This window comes from Ovis aries, chromosome 19 (genome assembly GCF_016772045.2).
Source record: "Ovis aries strain OAR_USU_Benz2616 breed Rambouillet chromosome 19, ARS-UI_Ramb_v3.0, whole genome shotgun sequence".
NCBI lineage: Eukaryota > Metazoa > Chordata > Mammalia > Artiodactyla > Bovidae > Ovis > Ovis aries.
In genome coordinates, this window is record NC_056072.1 from 50,512,959 (window position 1) to 50,524,913 (window position 11,955).

General features: G+C 45.3%; 1 protein-coding gene across 5 annotated transcripts in view; it reads left to right on the forward strand.

Annotated features, from left to right (window-relative positions):
• IP6K1 (inositol hexakisphosphate kinase 1) overlaps window positions 1-11,955 on the forward strand; it is a 37,280-nt gene that overhangs the window by 21,797 nt on the left and 3,528 nt on the right. For 2 of the 5 annotated variants that reach the window (XM_015102419.3, XM_015102417.4), the window contains exons 3-6: window positions 7,120-7,330; window positions 9,083-9,264; window positions 11,326-11,501; window positions 11,886-11,948. In XM_015102419.3, coding sequence (XP_014957905.1) covers window positions 7,120-7,330; window positions 9,083-9,264; window positions 11,326-11,501; window positions 11,886-11,948 — 632 coding nt within the window. Of the gene's footprint in view, window positions 1-7,119; window positions 7,331-9,082; window positions 9,265-11,325; window positions 11,502-11,820; window positions 11,949-11,955 lie in introns of all 5 variants that reach the window. The other 3 variants (XM_060402538.1, XM_027957624.3, XM_042236217.2) reach the window with 2 other exon arrangements.

Consider the following 11,955-nt stretch of genomic DNA (forward strand, 5'->3'; position numbering starts at 1 on the left):
TGTTTGCTCTTTTGGATTTGGCTTATTTCATTTAGCATAATGTTTTCAAGGTTCATCATGTGTCAGAACTTCATTTGTTTTTACGGCTGAATACTGTTCCATTGTAAATATATGCTGTGTTTTATTTATCTGTTCATCTGTTGATGGATACCTGAGTTGTTTCCACCTTTTGGCTATTAAGAATAGTGTTTCTGTAAGTATTACCTTACAAACACCTTCTTGAGTCCCTGATTTCAGTTCTTTTGGGTATATACGTAGGAGTGGAATTGCTGGATCATATGGTGATTTTGTGTTTAGCGTTTCTGAAGAACTGTCAAACTGGTTTCCGTATTAGCCTACCATTTGACATTCTTATCAGCAATGTTTCTTTTTCTCCCCATCCTTACAAACCATTATTTTCCATTAAAAATAATAGCAACAACTTTGTAGCCACCCAAGTGGGTGTGAAGTGGTATCCCATCATTAGGATACCTGTTTTCTTAATGACTGATGAATGAGGTTGATGTGCCGTTGGCTATTTGTGTGTCTTCTCTGGAGCAGTGTCTATTCAAGTCCTTTTGTGCAGTTTTGAATCGGTTGGTTTGTTACTGTTTTCAGAACAGAATCAGAAGCATATTGAATTTGGAAGAGTAAATACTCTTAACGCTGCAAAACGAGAGAGAAGCGAGAATCAAACACACTGCCGACTCTAAGTGGCTAAGAAACAAGTTACAAATGCTTTATAAATGTAGCTTCAGCCACCCACCCATCCACACTCAATACATCATGGCCAAATCTTTTGCTATAAAAATGCCAAAACCAGAAAAAAAAACTACAGTCCCTGTTAGCTCATGGAGTCCTCTTCTGATGCTAAGGGAAGAAAAAAATCCTTTAAAATGAAGTGGAACCCCAGGCTGCAGAGAAATGTTTTCTAAATCACAACCACCAGAATTTGGACTAATTAGAATCTCAGGGTGCCACCCAGGGAAGGATCGTCAGTCATACATTGGTTCGGTTTTCCTTCCAAGCAATTCTCAGCTTGGGGAACAGAAGTCTAAAACCCATAGCAAGTCTTTAGTATCTGCTTGATTTTCTTTCCTCAGGGTGCATTTTCACTAGGGAAGAGTAAATACACTTTCTCAAAAATACAATTAAATTGAAACCGATCTCTTCTTTTTTTTAAGTCAAATGAAGTCCCAAGAAAATGGAAGATATGGTGGGTTCGATTCATGTATTTCCAAGACTGATACCTTAGGGTTTTTACTTTTTTCTTGGCTGCTCTGAGGGCATGGAGGAGCTTAGTTCTCTGACTAGGGATCAAACCCATGTTTCCTTCAGTGGAAACACAGTCTTAACCACTAGACCACCAGAGAAGTCCTTTACTTTTTATTTTGAAATGTAAAATTACAGAAAAGTTGCAAAAGTAACGGAGGTCCTCTGATGCTCCCATGATGCCAGTGTACCGAGCAAAGCCCTGTCACTGTGCAGCTCACCTCTCCGTGGAGATGCCCGTACTGGCTTTCCTGTGTGCATGGCAAGACCATCAGCCCTGGGTGAGATTCAGGAAGCGTCTTCAACCTCTTGAGTTCTGCCAGGATGATGGTTTATTTTTACTTTTTCCACCAAGATGATATTTGAAAATATCTGTGTGAATGGAAAGCTGCAGTTGATGGTTCTCTCCAAGATGATTCAGATGCCAGAATTGGATTTGGATGTAACCAACTAATCCAAGCTGATGAACCCACTGCTTCAGCTTCCAGTACAGTGGGCTGAAATTCAGTGTTTGGAAGGGATTACAGGGCACTGAAAGACATCTTGATCAACACAAACTCAGCTTCATCCCTCCCCTCCTCGCCCCTCCCCTCCCCACCCATCCCCTCCCCATCCCTCCCCTCCTCATCCCTCCCCTCTCCATCCCTCCCCTCTCCATCCCTCCCCTCTCCATCCCTCCCTCCTCATCCCTCCCCTCCCCATCCCTCCCCTCCTCATTCCTCCCCTCTCCATCCCTCCCCTCTCCATCCCTCCCTCCTCATCCCTCCCCTCCTCATCCCTCCCTTCTCCATCCCTCCCTCCTTATCCCTCCCCTCCCCATTCCTCCCCTCTCCATCCCTCCCCTCCTCATCCTTCCCCTCTCCATCCCTCCCTCCTCATCCCTCCCCTCCCCATCCCTCCTCTCCCCATCCCTCCCCTCCCCATTCCTCCCCTCTCCATCCCTCCCCTCCTCATCCTTCCCCTCTCCATCCCTCCCTCCTCATCCCTCCCCTCCCCATCCCTCCTCTCCCCATCCCTCCCCTCCTCATTCCTCCCCTCTCCATCCCTCCCCTCTCCATCCCTCCCCTCTCCATCCCTCCCTCCTCATCCCTCCCCTCCCCATCCCTCCTCTCCCCATCCCTCCCCTCCTCATTCCTCCCCTCTCCATCCCTCCCCTCTCCATCCCTCCCTCCTCATCCCTCCCCTCCTCATCCCTCCCTTCTCCATCCCTCCCTCCTTATCCCTCCCCTCCCATTCCTCCCCTCTCCATCCCTCCCCTCCTCATCCTTCCCCTCTCCATCCCTCCCTCCTCATCCCTCCCCTCCCCATCCCTCCTCTCCCCATCCCTCCCCTCCCCATTCCTCCCCTCTCCATCCCTCCCCTCCTCATCCTTCCCCTCTCCATCCCTCCCTCCTCATCCCTCCCCTCCCCATCCCTCCTCTCCCCATCCCTCCCCTCCTCATTCCTCCCCTCTCCATCCCTCCCTTCCCCTTCCCTCTCCTCCCTTCCCCTCTCCTGCTTGTGTTGTACTGGCTGCTCTGTGACAGCTATAGGGTCCTAATTAATGAGTTTCATATGGACAGATACCTTGGGACTCTCTGGATATCCTGCTTCATAGCATACTAGGTTTCCAATTGATCAGTGGTTCTTTCCTGTGATAATTACTAAGTTGCAGAGTGAGGGACAGGGAGGCCTGGCATGCTGCAGTCCATGGGGTAGCAAAGAGTCAGACATGACTTAGCGACTGAACAACAGCATAATTGCATACCTAGTGATGACAGCTCTTTCCATCATTTCTTCTATACTTAGTAGTTAAAATAAATTACAATTCTATACGGAAGAATTGTCCCTCCTCCCCCATTAATCTATCAGTGTGGACGTATGTATTTTATTCCTCAAATTATTCTAGATTTGGTCACTGGGACTCCTTAACATTAGCTCTTGTGTATTTTTGACATACATCATTTTTGGCTATTTCATTACTTTCAGTTACCACGAGATATTCCAGGCTCATCTTGTATTTTTTTGTGCCCTGATTCAGGAACCAGATTTTGCACCAAGCTTTTCTTCCAAGCTTTTCTTCCTTGTATCGTATGAATGATAGTTAGAAAAAACAAGATCTTGGTGCTGGATGTTCTGATTGCCACTGGAGTGGCTTTGCTTTCAGGCCCTTTCAACACAGAGGTTTAGAAAATGCATATATTAATTCTAACCCACAGTCACATACACATTTCTTTATTGCCAGAACCACAGGTGTTTTTAAAACTCAGCTAAGGAAAATGCCAATAATATTCTATATTTTGGCAGTAGGTTTGAAGAGGGATTTTCGTTTATTTAATGTGACCAGCTGTAGTCATCAAGTGTTACTGCTTGCAGTGCTAAATGCCTTGTATCGTTTTTCAAAACCTTGCCTCATTCATTTATCAAGTATTTATTGAGCACCTACTGGATGCCAGGCCCTGTGCTCATTAGTGTAGAAGACGAAAAAGACCCATATCTTCATGGAGCCTACATGCTAATGTGAGAAAGAATAAATTCTAGACAAAACAATTCTAGATTGTGTTAAGTACTTTGAGTAAAATAAGTAAGGTTCTGTAATTGACGGTACTAAAGCTTCCAAACCAGAGCCCTTGATATAGGATGACTGGGGAAGGAGTGTCTGGGGAGACTTAAAGGACTGAAGAATGAGGAACAGCTGTGGGCAAAGGACAATGGACAGAATATTCCAAGCTTCCAAGGATAAGCAAAAACCCTGAGGTAAAAAACAACAATGGACAAAACTTCAGTGCTCTAAGAAACTACTCTAGCTCTTTTTTGCCAATTAAGAGTTAAGAAGCAACCCTATTCATATGTGGTCAAAGGACTTGAATACACATTTCTCCAGAGAAGACACACAGATGACCAACAAACATGGAAAGACAATCAGCATCACTAGTCATTAGAGAAATGCAAATCAAAACCACAAGAGAGACTTCTCTCACCCAGTGAATGGCTGTTAAAAGGAAGAAGAGAAGTGTGGCAAAGATGAGGAGAAATAGGAACATTGCTGGTAAGAATGTCAAATAGAATAGACACTATAGAAAACAGTTTGACAGTTCTTCAAAAACGTTAAAACACAGAAATTGCCAGCAATTCCATGCCTAGATATATACCCCAAATAATTGAAAACAGGAACTCAGATACATATAAAGTAATACTCACTGAAGCATTATTCATAATAGCCAAAATGTGGAAGCAACCCAAGCATCCTATCAACAGATGAACTGGTAAACAAAATCCATTTACATAACAGATAAAGGGCATACATTTACAGTGGAATAGTATTCAGCCATAAAAACAAATGAAGTTCTGACACATGCCACAATGTGGGTGAACATTGAAAACGTTATGCTAAGTGAAAGAAAGAAGCCAAACCCAAAAGGATGAACAGTACATGATTTCCACAGTGATTCAGTATACAAAATATGTCTGTTCTTTTTAATATTTTTTCCATTATGATTTATCACAGGAAATTGAATACAGTTCCCTGTGCTATACAGTGGGACCTCGTTGTTTATTATGTATATATAATGCTTTGCATCTGCACATCCCAGATTCTCAGTCTGTTCCTGCCCCCCCCACCCCCCGCAAGTCTCTTCTCTGTCTGTGAGTTTGTTTCCGTTTCATAGGATGGATCAGCTCATTTGGGTCGTGTTTTAGATTGCACATATCAGTGATCCCATATGGTGTTTGTCTTTGTGTTTCTTACGTCACTCAGTATGACGATCTCTAGGTCCATCCGCGTCGCTGCAGATAGCACTAGGTCATTCTTTTCTGTGGCCGAGTAGTATTCTATTGTATGTACATACCACATCTTTATCCATTAATCTTTCGATGGCCATTTAGATTGTTTTCATGTCTTGGCTATTGTGAACAGTGCTGTTATGAACTTAGGAGTGCATGTATCTTTTCAATTATTGTTTTGTCCAGATACATGCCCAGGAGGGGGATTGCTGTTATCATATGGCAACTCTAGGTTTTAAGGAACCTCCATACTGTTCTTCATAGTGGCTGTACCAATTTACATTTTCAGCAACAGTGTGGAAGGGTTCCCTTTCCTCCACACCCTCTCCAGCATATATGATTTATAGATTTTTTTTCATGATTGGCCATGAGTCACGTGTGAGGAAGTATCTCCTTGTAATTTTGATTTGCATTTCTCTAATAATTAGCCATGTTGAGTACCTTTTCTGTTGACCATCTGTTTCAAGTATCTATTCTTGATACAGTAACAATAACAAAACTCTCAGCAAATTAGGGATGGAAGGAAAGTTCCTCAAACCTGATAGAAGGCATCTATGAAAAACCTACAGCTAGCTTCATACTCAGTGATAAGACAGTCGCTTCAGCCCCTAAGATTGAGGTACGAGATAAGAATGTCCGTGTCTCCATTTCTAGTTGACAGTTAACTTGGAGGTTCTGGCCAGTACAGGTAAGCAGGAAAGTAATAAAAGGCATTCCGATTGGGAAGGAAGAAGTAAAGCTGTTTTTATTTGCAGACAACATAGAATTCTGTCTTCAGCTAAACTATCTATGCATCACTTGTTGGAGTAGGATTCCCACAAAGAACTCAGAAAATTGACATCCTGAACCCTCTTTTGTTAGGAATTTACTTGAAGATGTATTCCACTCAGATTAGGAGGAAGCCAAGAGAACGGGGGGAAAGGAGAGGATCGTAGAAGGAACAGCTCTGACTCTGGTCAGCTCCAGCACGGAGCTCCGTGGCAGGCCTGGAGAACACTCCACGTCAGAGCGTGAGGGGGAGCCCACGAAACAAACAATAGTGTAGGCCGGGGGCGTTCAGGCTTGAACAGAACTGAAGCTCTGCAAAGACAAAGGGGAGAAGTTACGGAGGTGGAAGCCTGTGGGAGAGGCCAGCAGGGTACGGTTGTGAAGCCCACTGAAGTGAGGTGTGCATTTAAGCAATGTAAGAAAAGAATCCATTACACGCTGATGGTTCAGCGGTTTTTTCCCTCCTAAAAGAGACCAGGGTTTAAGAGCAGTGTCCTCCTGGAGAAGGAAATGGGCCAAAGGAAAGGATGTTCTTCGTCTGGCATATTGACATATTCTTAAAGGCTTGTCACCGATTGTCAGATCATAATGCCGATTTTGCCCACCAAGAGTGTAAAACGAGACATGTAGCTGATAGTAGGTTGGATTATGGAAATCAGATGAAGGGCAGCCTGGACCTTTTTAACAACCAAAGAAACTCATTGAGTTAGATTTCTAGGTGCTGTGTTTCAGCTCCTTTGGTAATGATCCAGAAGAAACCAAGGACAAGCTGTTTGATAAAAATGGACACAACAAACTTGCATGAGTATTGTATGGAAAATAGCTGTTTCCACTTCGGAATGCTGGTGCTTTGCTGAGGCCGAAGTTCTGCCTGGTGAGCCTAGACTAGCCTGATCCTCAGTGTAGAGACATGTTTTGAGGGCTGTCTTGGAGGAGTCTTGATGGCTCTCTTGATGACGCTGTCAGGCAGAAGGAAACCGGATCTAGAGGAGGACAGAGGAGATGACAGCAGTGTAGAGCAGTTCCGTAAGTGGAGGTTAAATGATGTTGGTGTGGATATGTCACTGGGAAGGTGTAGTTCTTTTGAGTGGCACAGAAGGCAATAGTTGAAAGCAAGAGAGTTAGATAAGAGGATGGGAAATAAAAATGAATTTATCCAAAATCAAAGGTGAATGGTGGACTGAAGATGAGGAATGAGTGGTGAAGTATGTTCTGGAAAGATGCCTGCCACTCATTGTTCCTACAGTGGCTTCAGGGCAGGTGATGACTGTGTGTGGAGGGCCGGCAAAGGCCAGCAATCTGTGCTGAATGGACCGGCTGCCTCTTTTTTCCCAACAGGAGTGGTATCCGTCTGTTTCGAGGGGGACAGTGATGGTTACATCAACTTGGTGGCCTACCCGTACGTGGAGAGTGAGACCGTGGAGCCGGATGACACACCGGAGCGAGAGCAGCCTCGGCGCAAGCACTCCCGCCGGAGCCTGCACCGGTCGGGCAGTGGCAGTGACCACAAGGAGGAGAAAGCCAGCCTGCCCCTCGAAACCTCGGAGAGGTAAGCGGGTGGTGAGCAGGGCTGGCAGTTCACGTCTGGTGCTGTGAGCACAGATACTCAGAGTATCTCCAGCATCCTGATGCATCATAGGGAAGCGGGCTCAAGGTGGATGGACGATGGCTGATGTTTGCAGGTTCACCCATCATGCCACCTGCCGCCCGCGTGTTCCGTTGCCCCAGTGAGTCCCGCTTCTGAGTTTGGCTGTACTGGTCGAGAGAGAGAATGGAGTTCTCTCAGCTCTTTGGAAGCAAGAACATGCTGCTGTTTTCTTCCAGCTTTGTTATGTCTTGCATTCCCAAGGCAGAGGTGGAGAGGCACTGGCCCACGGTGAGGTCCCAGCTGCTTTCTCCCCTGCAGGATCGCAGAGCCCAGAGGCAGTGAGTGCAGCCAGGCCCATGCTCTTTAAGGGTTTTGGAGTCAGATCTCTGAGACTCTGATATCACCGTTAACCCTTGCCCTGCATCTAAAATTCAGTTTATTGAATTGGAATTTGAATTTTCTTACAGATAGGAAAAAGAATTATTTTTCTTGATACATCATGCAAAAATTATGAACCCCCAGAAGCGTGGCCAGTCAAAAGGATAGACAGTGAAAGTTTTGTTGAGGTTATGGAGAAACTGGAACCCTCCTATGTTGCTGATGGGAATGTAAAATAGTAAAATAGCTGCCATTCTGGAAGACAATGTAGGCAGTTTTTCAAAAGTTAAATGCAGCAACTGCACTCCTAGGTATATGCCCAAGAGAACTGAAGGAAAATAGTCACGTGTAAACTGTGTACGCAAATATTTATAGCAGTGTGATTCCTAATAGCCCCAAACTGGAAACAGCCTGAAAGTCTATCAGTTGATGAATGGATGAATTAAATGTGGTGTCGGATATCACTCAGCAGCGAGAAGGAATGGAATACTGACACAGGCTGCACTGTGAATGAGCCTTGAAAACATGTGTGAAGTGGAAGAAGCCAATCACACAAAACCACGTGCTGTATGGCTCCATTTACTTAAAATGTTCAGAATCGGTGAATCCACATCTTTTCTGTCCGAGAGACAGGAAGTAGGTCAGTGAATGCCAGGGGTTGAGGGGGTAGGGCTGATGAGAAGTCGCTACTGCTAATGGTGACAAGATTTGTTTTGCGGGTGATGAAAATTTATGAAAATTAGATAGTGGTGATGTTTTCTAACCTTGTGACTATACTTAAAAAAACTACTGAATTGTAAAATAAAACTAATGTAAACAAAAAATAATGTGAGCTTTTTGAACCAAAGTGAAATCAAAATTGTATGATTAAATTACTTTGTACATACTTAATCTCACTCAAAAATAAGTTTCAGTGAGGGAATCCATGGCAGTGCAGTGATTATGACTTGGCACATTCATTGCCGAGGGCCTGAGTTCGAGCCCAGAGAAATGAAGATCCTGCAAGCTGTGCAGCATGGCCGAAAAAAAAAAAATCAGTAACTAGACAGCTCTGTGACTTGACTTAGAATCAGGGCTTTTCTCAGACGTGGCAACAGTTCTCTCTGCCATCAGATCAGATCAGTTTAGCAGCGCTGGCTGCACACTCTGGCTCCTTACTGCTTACACCGTTTACTCGCTTGAAGGGGCTCATGCCTCTGGGGCCATGTGTCACCCATCAGAAAGATCGTGGATGGCATGTTAGACTTGATCCAGGCCTCCCCAGCCCTATGTAGTGAGACCCCAGAGGATGACTCGTCTGAGCCCCTTAGCAATGTGTGTGTTCTTCCTTCTTAGCCCCCAGGAGGCAAAGAGTCCAAAGGTGGAGCTACACAGCCACTCAGATGTCCCTTTCCAGATGCTAGATGGCAACAGCGGTCTGAGTTCTGAGAAGATCAGCCACAACCCTTGGAGCCTGCGCTGTCACAAGCAGCAGCTGAGCCGCATGCGCTCCGAGTCCAAGGACCGGAAGCTCTACAGTATCCTTGTCGCGCTCCTCCGGCAGCGCCTGCTGCCTGGGGCCGCGGCTCCTGTGCCAGGGCGCCTCCCAGCACCGTGGTCAGCCGCCCTGTCCCGGCGCTCGTCTTCTGTTCTTATCTCCCTTTTCCATAGGCTCTTCTTCATATTTTCATCATTGTTTTACTCCCCTGCATTTTGGGCCTGGTAAGACTGAAGCTTAAACTTGACAGTCTAGAAAAGTGCTATCCAGTAGAACTCTGTGACAATGGAAGAATCCATGCTGAAATCTGTGGTAGCCACTAGCCATACTGTTACTGAAATGTGGCTGCTGTGACTGTTACTCAGGTTTTAATTTATTTAATTAAAATCTGCATTTAAGTCATCAGGTCTGGATAGTGGCTACCATATTTGTCAGTGCATGTCTAGAATCGGGGGTGTGTGTGTGTGTGTGTGTGCGCGCATATGAACACATGTACCCATGTGTATTTCTCCCCCCAACATATTTTTTTTAAAAAAAGTGTTTTAGTGTTTTTTCTAAAGATAAACAGTATACCAATGTAAAATAGTTTTAAGAGAGCAGAGGTAAAAAAAGTATTATGAAATGAGAACTCTTAAAATCAGTTAGTGTTTTGAAACAGTGGACAATAAATAACTAAGACGTACTGAGAAACTGAGGGGAAGTGTGCTGAGCACTTCATATGTACTTACTCAGTCTTCCCCTCTTTTGAGGGAGGAACTGTTATGACTCCCATTTATAGATGAGTATATGGAAGCATGGGGGGATGAAGTATTGTGCCTAGAGCCAGTGAGTGGAAAGGCAGGGTCCTACGCCCTCAGGTATTGTGAGATACTACTGCAGCCTTCTTCGAGTTTTATTGTTGCTTGTTTATAAATCATAGCAGGCAATGAGGCTAGTTAAAAGCCGTACGTAATGAATTTCACATTACTCTTGAAAGGATTAGAGGATATTAAAATGTTCATCATCAAAGTGATGCCGAGGGGCTTACCCTCTAAGACCAGGTGATTGCTCCATAGTCCAAAATATGGAACTGAGGGCTCGGCTGTGAGCCTCGATGATGACTGTTGGCAGACCTGTGACAAACCAGTACCTTTATCTAAGATCATTGCAGACAGGAGATGTAGATGAAGACCTGGATGTAAACAGAAGATCCTGGAAGTACTAAGGGATAAGTTTAACTATATGGCTTGAAGTTTAGTCAGAAAACGGCAAGAGAGAAATTTAAATCCAGCTTTTTCTAAAGATTCCTGTTTGGGAATGTTAAATCTGAGTCATCATTTTTGCAGTAGAGCTACATTATGCCTGAATGAGGCACTGGATTGAGCAGGGTCTTGGTTTATTGATGGTGCTGGGGATGTATGTGAAACTCCCAAATTTTCTTTGGTTTATTTATGTATTCCTGCAAGACAGAGCTAAAGAATGAAATTAAAATGATGACGTCAAAAACTGTGGCAAATACATACAATTAAAAATCATTCATAAAAAGGCATGAAATTTTGTCACATGCTACAGTATGGATGAACCTCGAAACCAATTTGCTAAGTGAAGTAGCCAGATAGAAAGGGACAAATATTCTATGACTCCGCTGATACGAAGTACCTAGGCCGGGCACATTCATAGCAACAGAAAGTAGAATAGTGGTTTCCAGGGGATGAGGGGTGGGGCGGGAATAGGAGTTACTGTGTTAATATTATCTATTGGGAAAGGAAAAATACACATGTGTACATGTGTTCATAGGAACGCACACACAGACACACACACACACTCCTGAACAGTTTCTAATTTCTGTTTGGGAAGATGAAAAGGTTTTGGAGATTGGATGGCAGTGATAGTTGCATACTTAAAAATGGTTAACCTGGTAAATGGTGTATGTATTTTCCCATAATAAAAATGTTTTCAAAGAAATAATAAGCTAGCGGTGTGACACCCACATTTGAGAGTCTGTGAGGTGAACACACATTACGTTAGAAGGGAGTGCCTTCTTTTGGAGTAAAACTGGATTGTCCTTTCCTGGCTGGGACTGCTGGCGAGTATGTTGTTACTCCCCTTGACCGCAGCCCAGAGTTCCTCCTGCTTGAGAACGTGGTGCACCACTTCAAGTACCCCTGCGTGCTGGACCTGAAGATGGGCACCCGGCAGCATGGCGATGACGCGTCCGCCGAGAAGGCTGCGCGGCAGATGCGGAAGTGCGAGCAGAGTACGTCGGCGACGCTGGGCGTCAGGGTCTGTGGCATGCAGGTGAGCCGGCCTTGGCGAGAGCCTAGGTGCTTGCGTGTTCGGGGTTGTGTGTATGTGCCTGCTTGGTGTCTGTGCCGGGGGTCCTCCTAGCCCACAGTGGGCCAGAATCTTCTCTGGGAGGCTGAGTCCCCTGGGGGGTCGCTGAGTGCCTGTTTGCAGATTTGTTCCCTGAGCCCTCTCGTCCTTACCCGGGGACCCTGGAGTGGGCTCTAGTGCAGAACCGCTGTGAGAGCCTGTTGCCTTGACACTGGGGCAACTAAGACTCTTGTCTGTCAGCACGAACGATATTCCTAGTCTGAATCCAGCTGGTCTCCGGGAGGGCCCCACAGGTAATGGCGGAACACCTGCAGGCCTGGTCTCCACACTCTCCTGCCTTCACCACAGGAAAGATCAGGGCGAACTTGGCCTGCTCATTCCAGCTGTGCAGGGTGGAGCAGAAAAGCGCAGGTTGGTC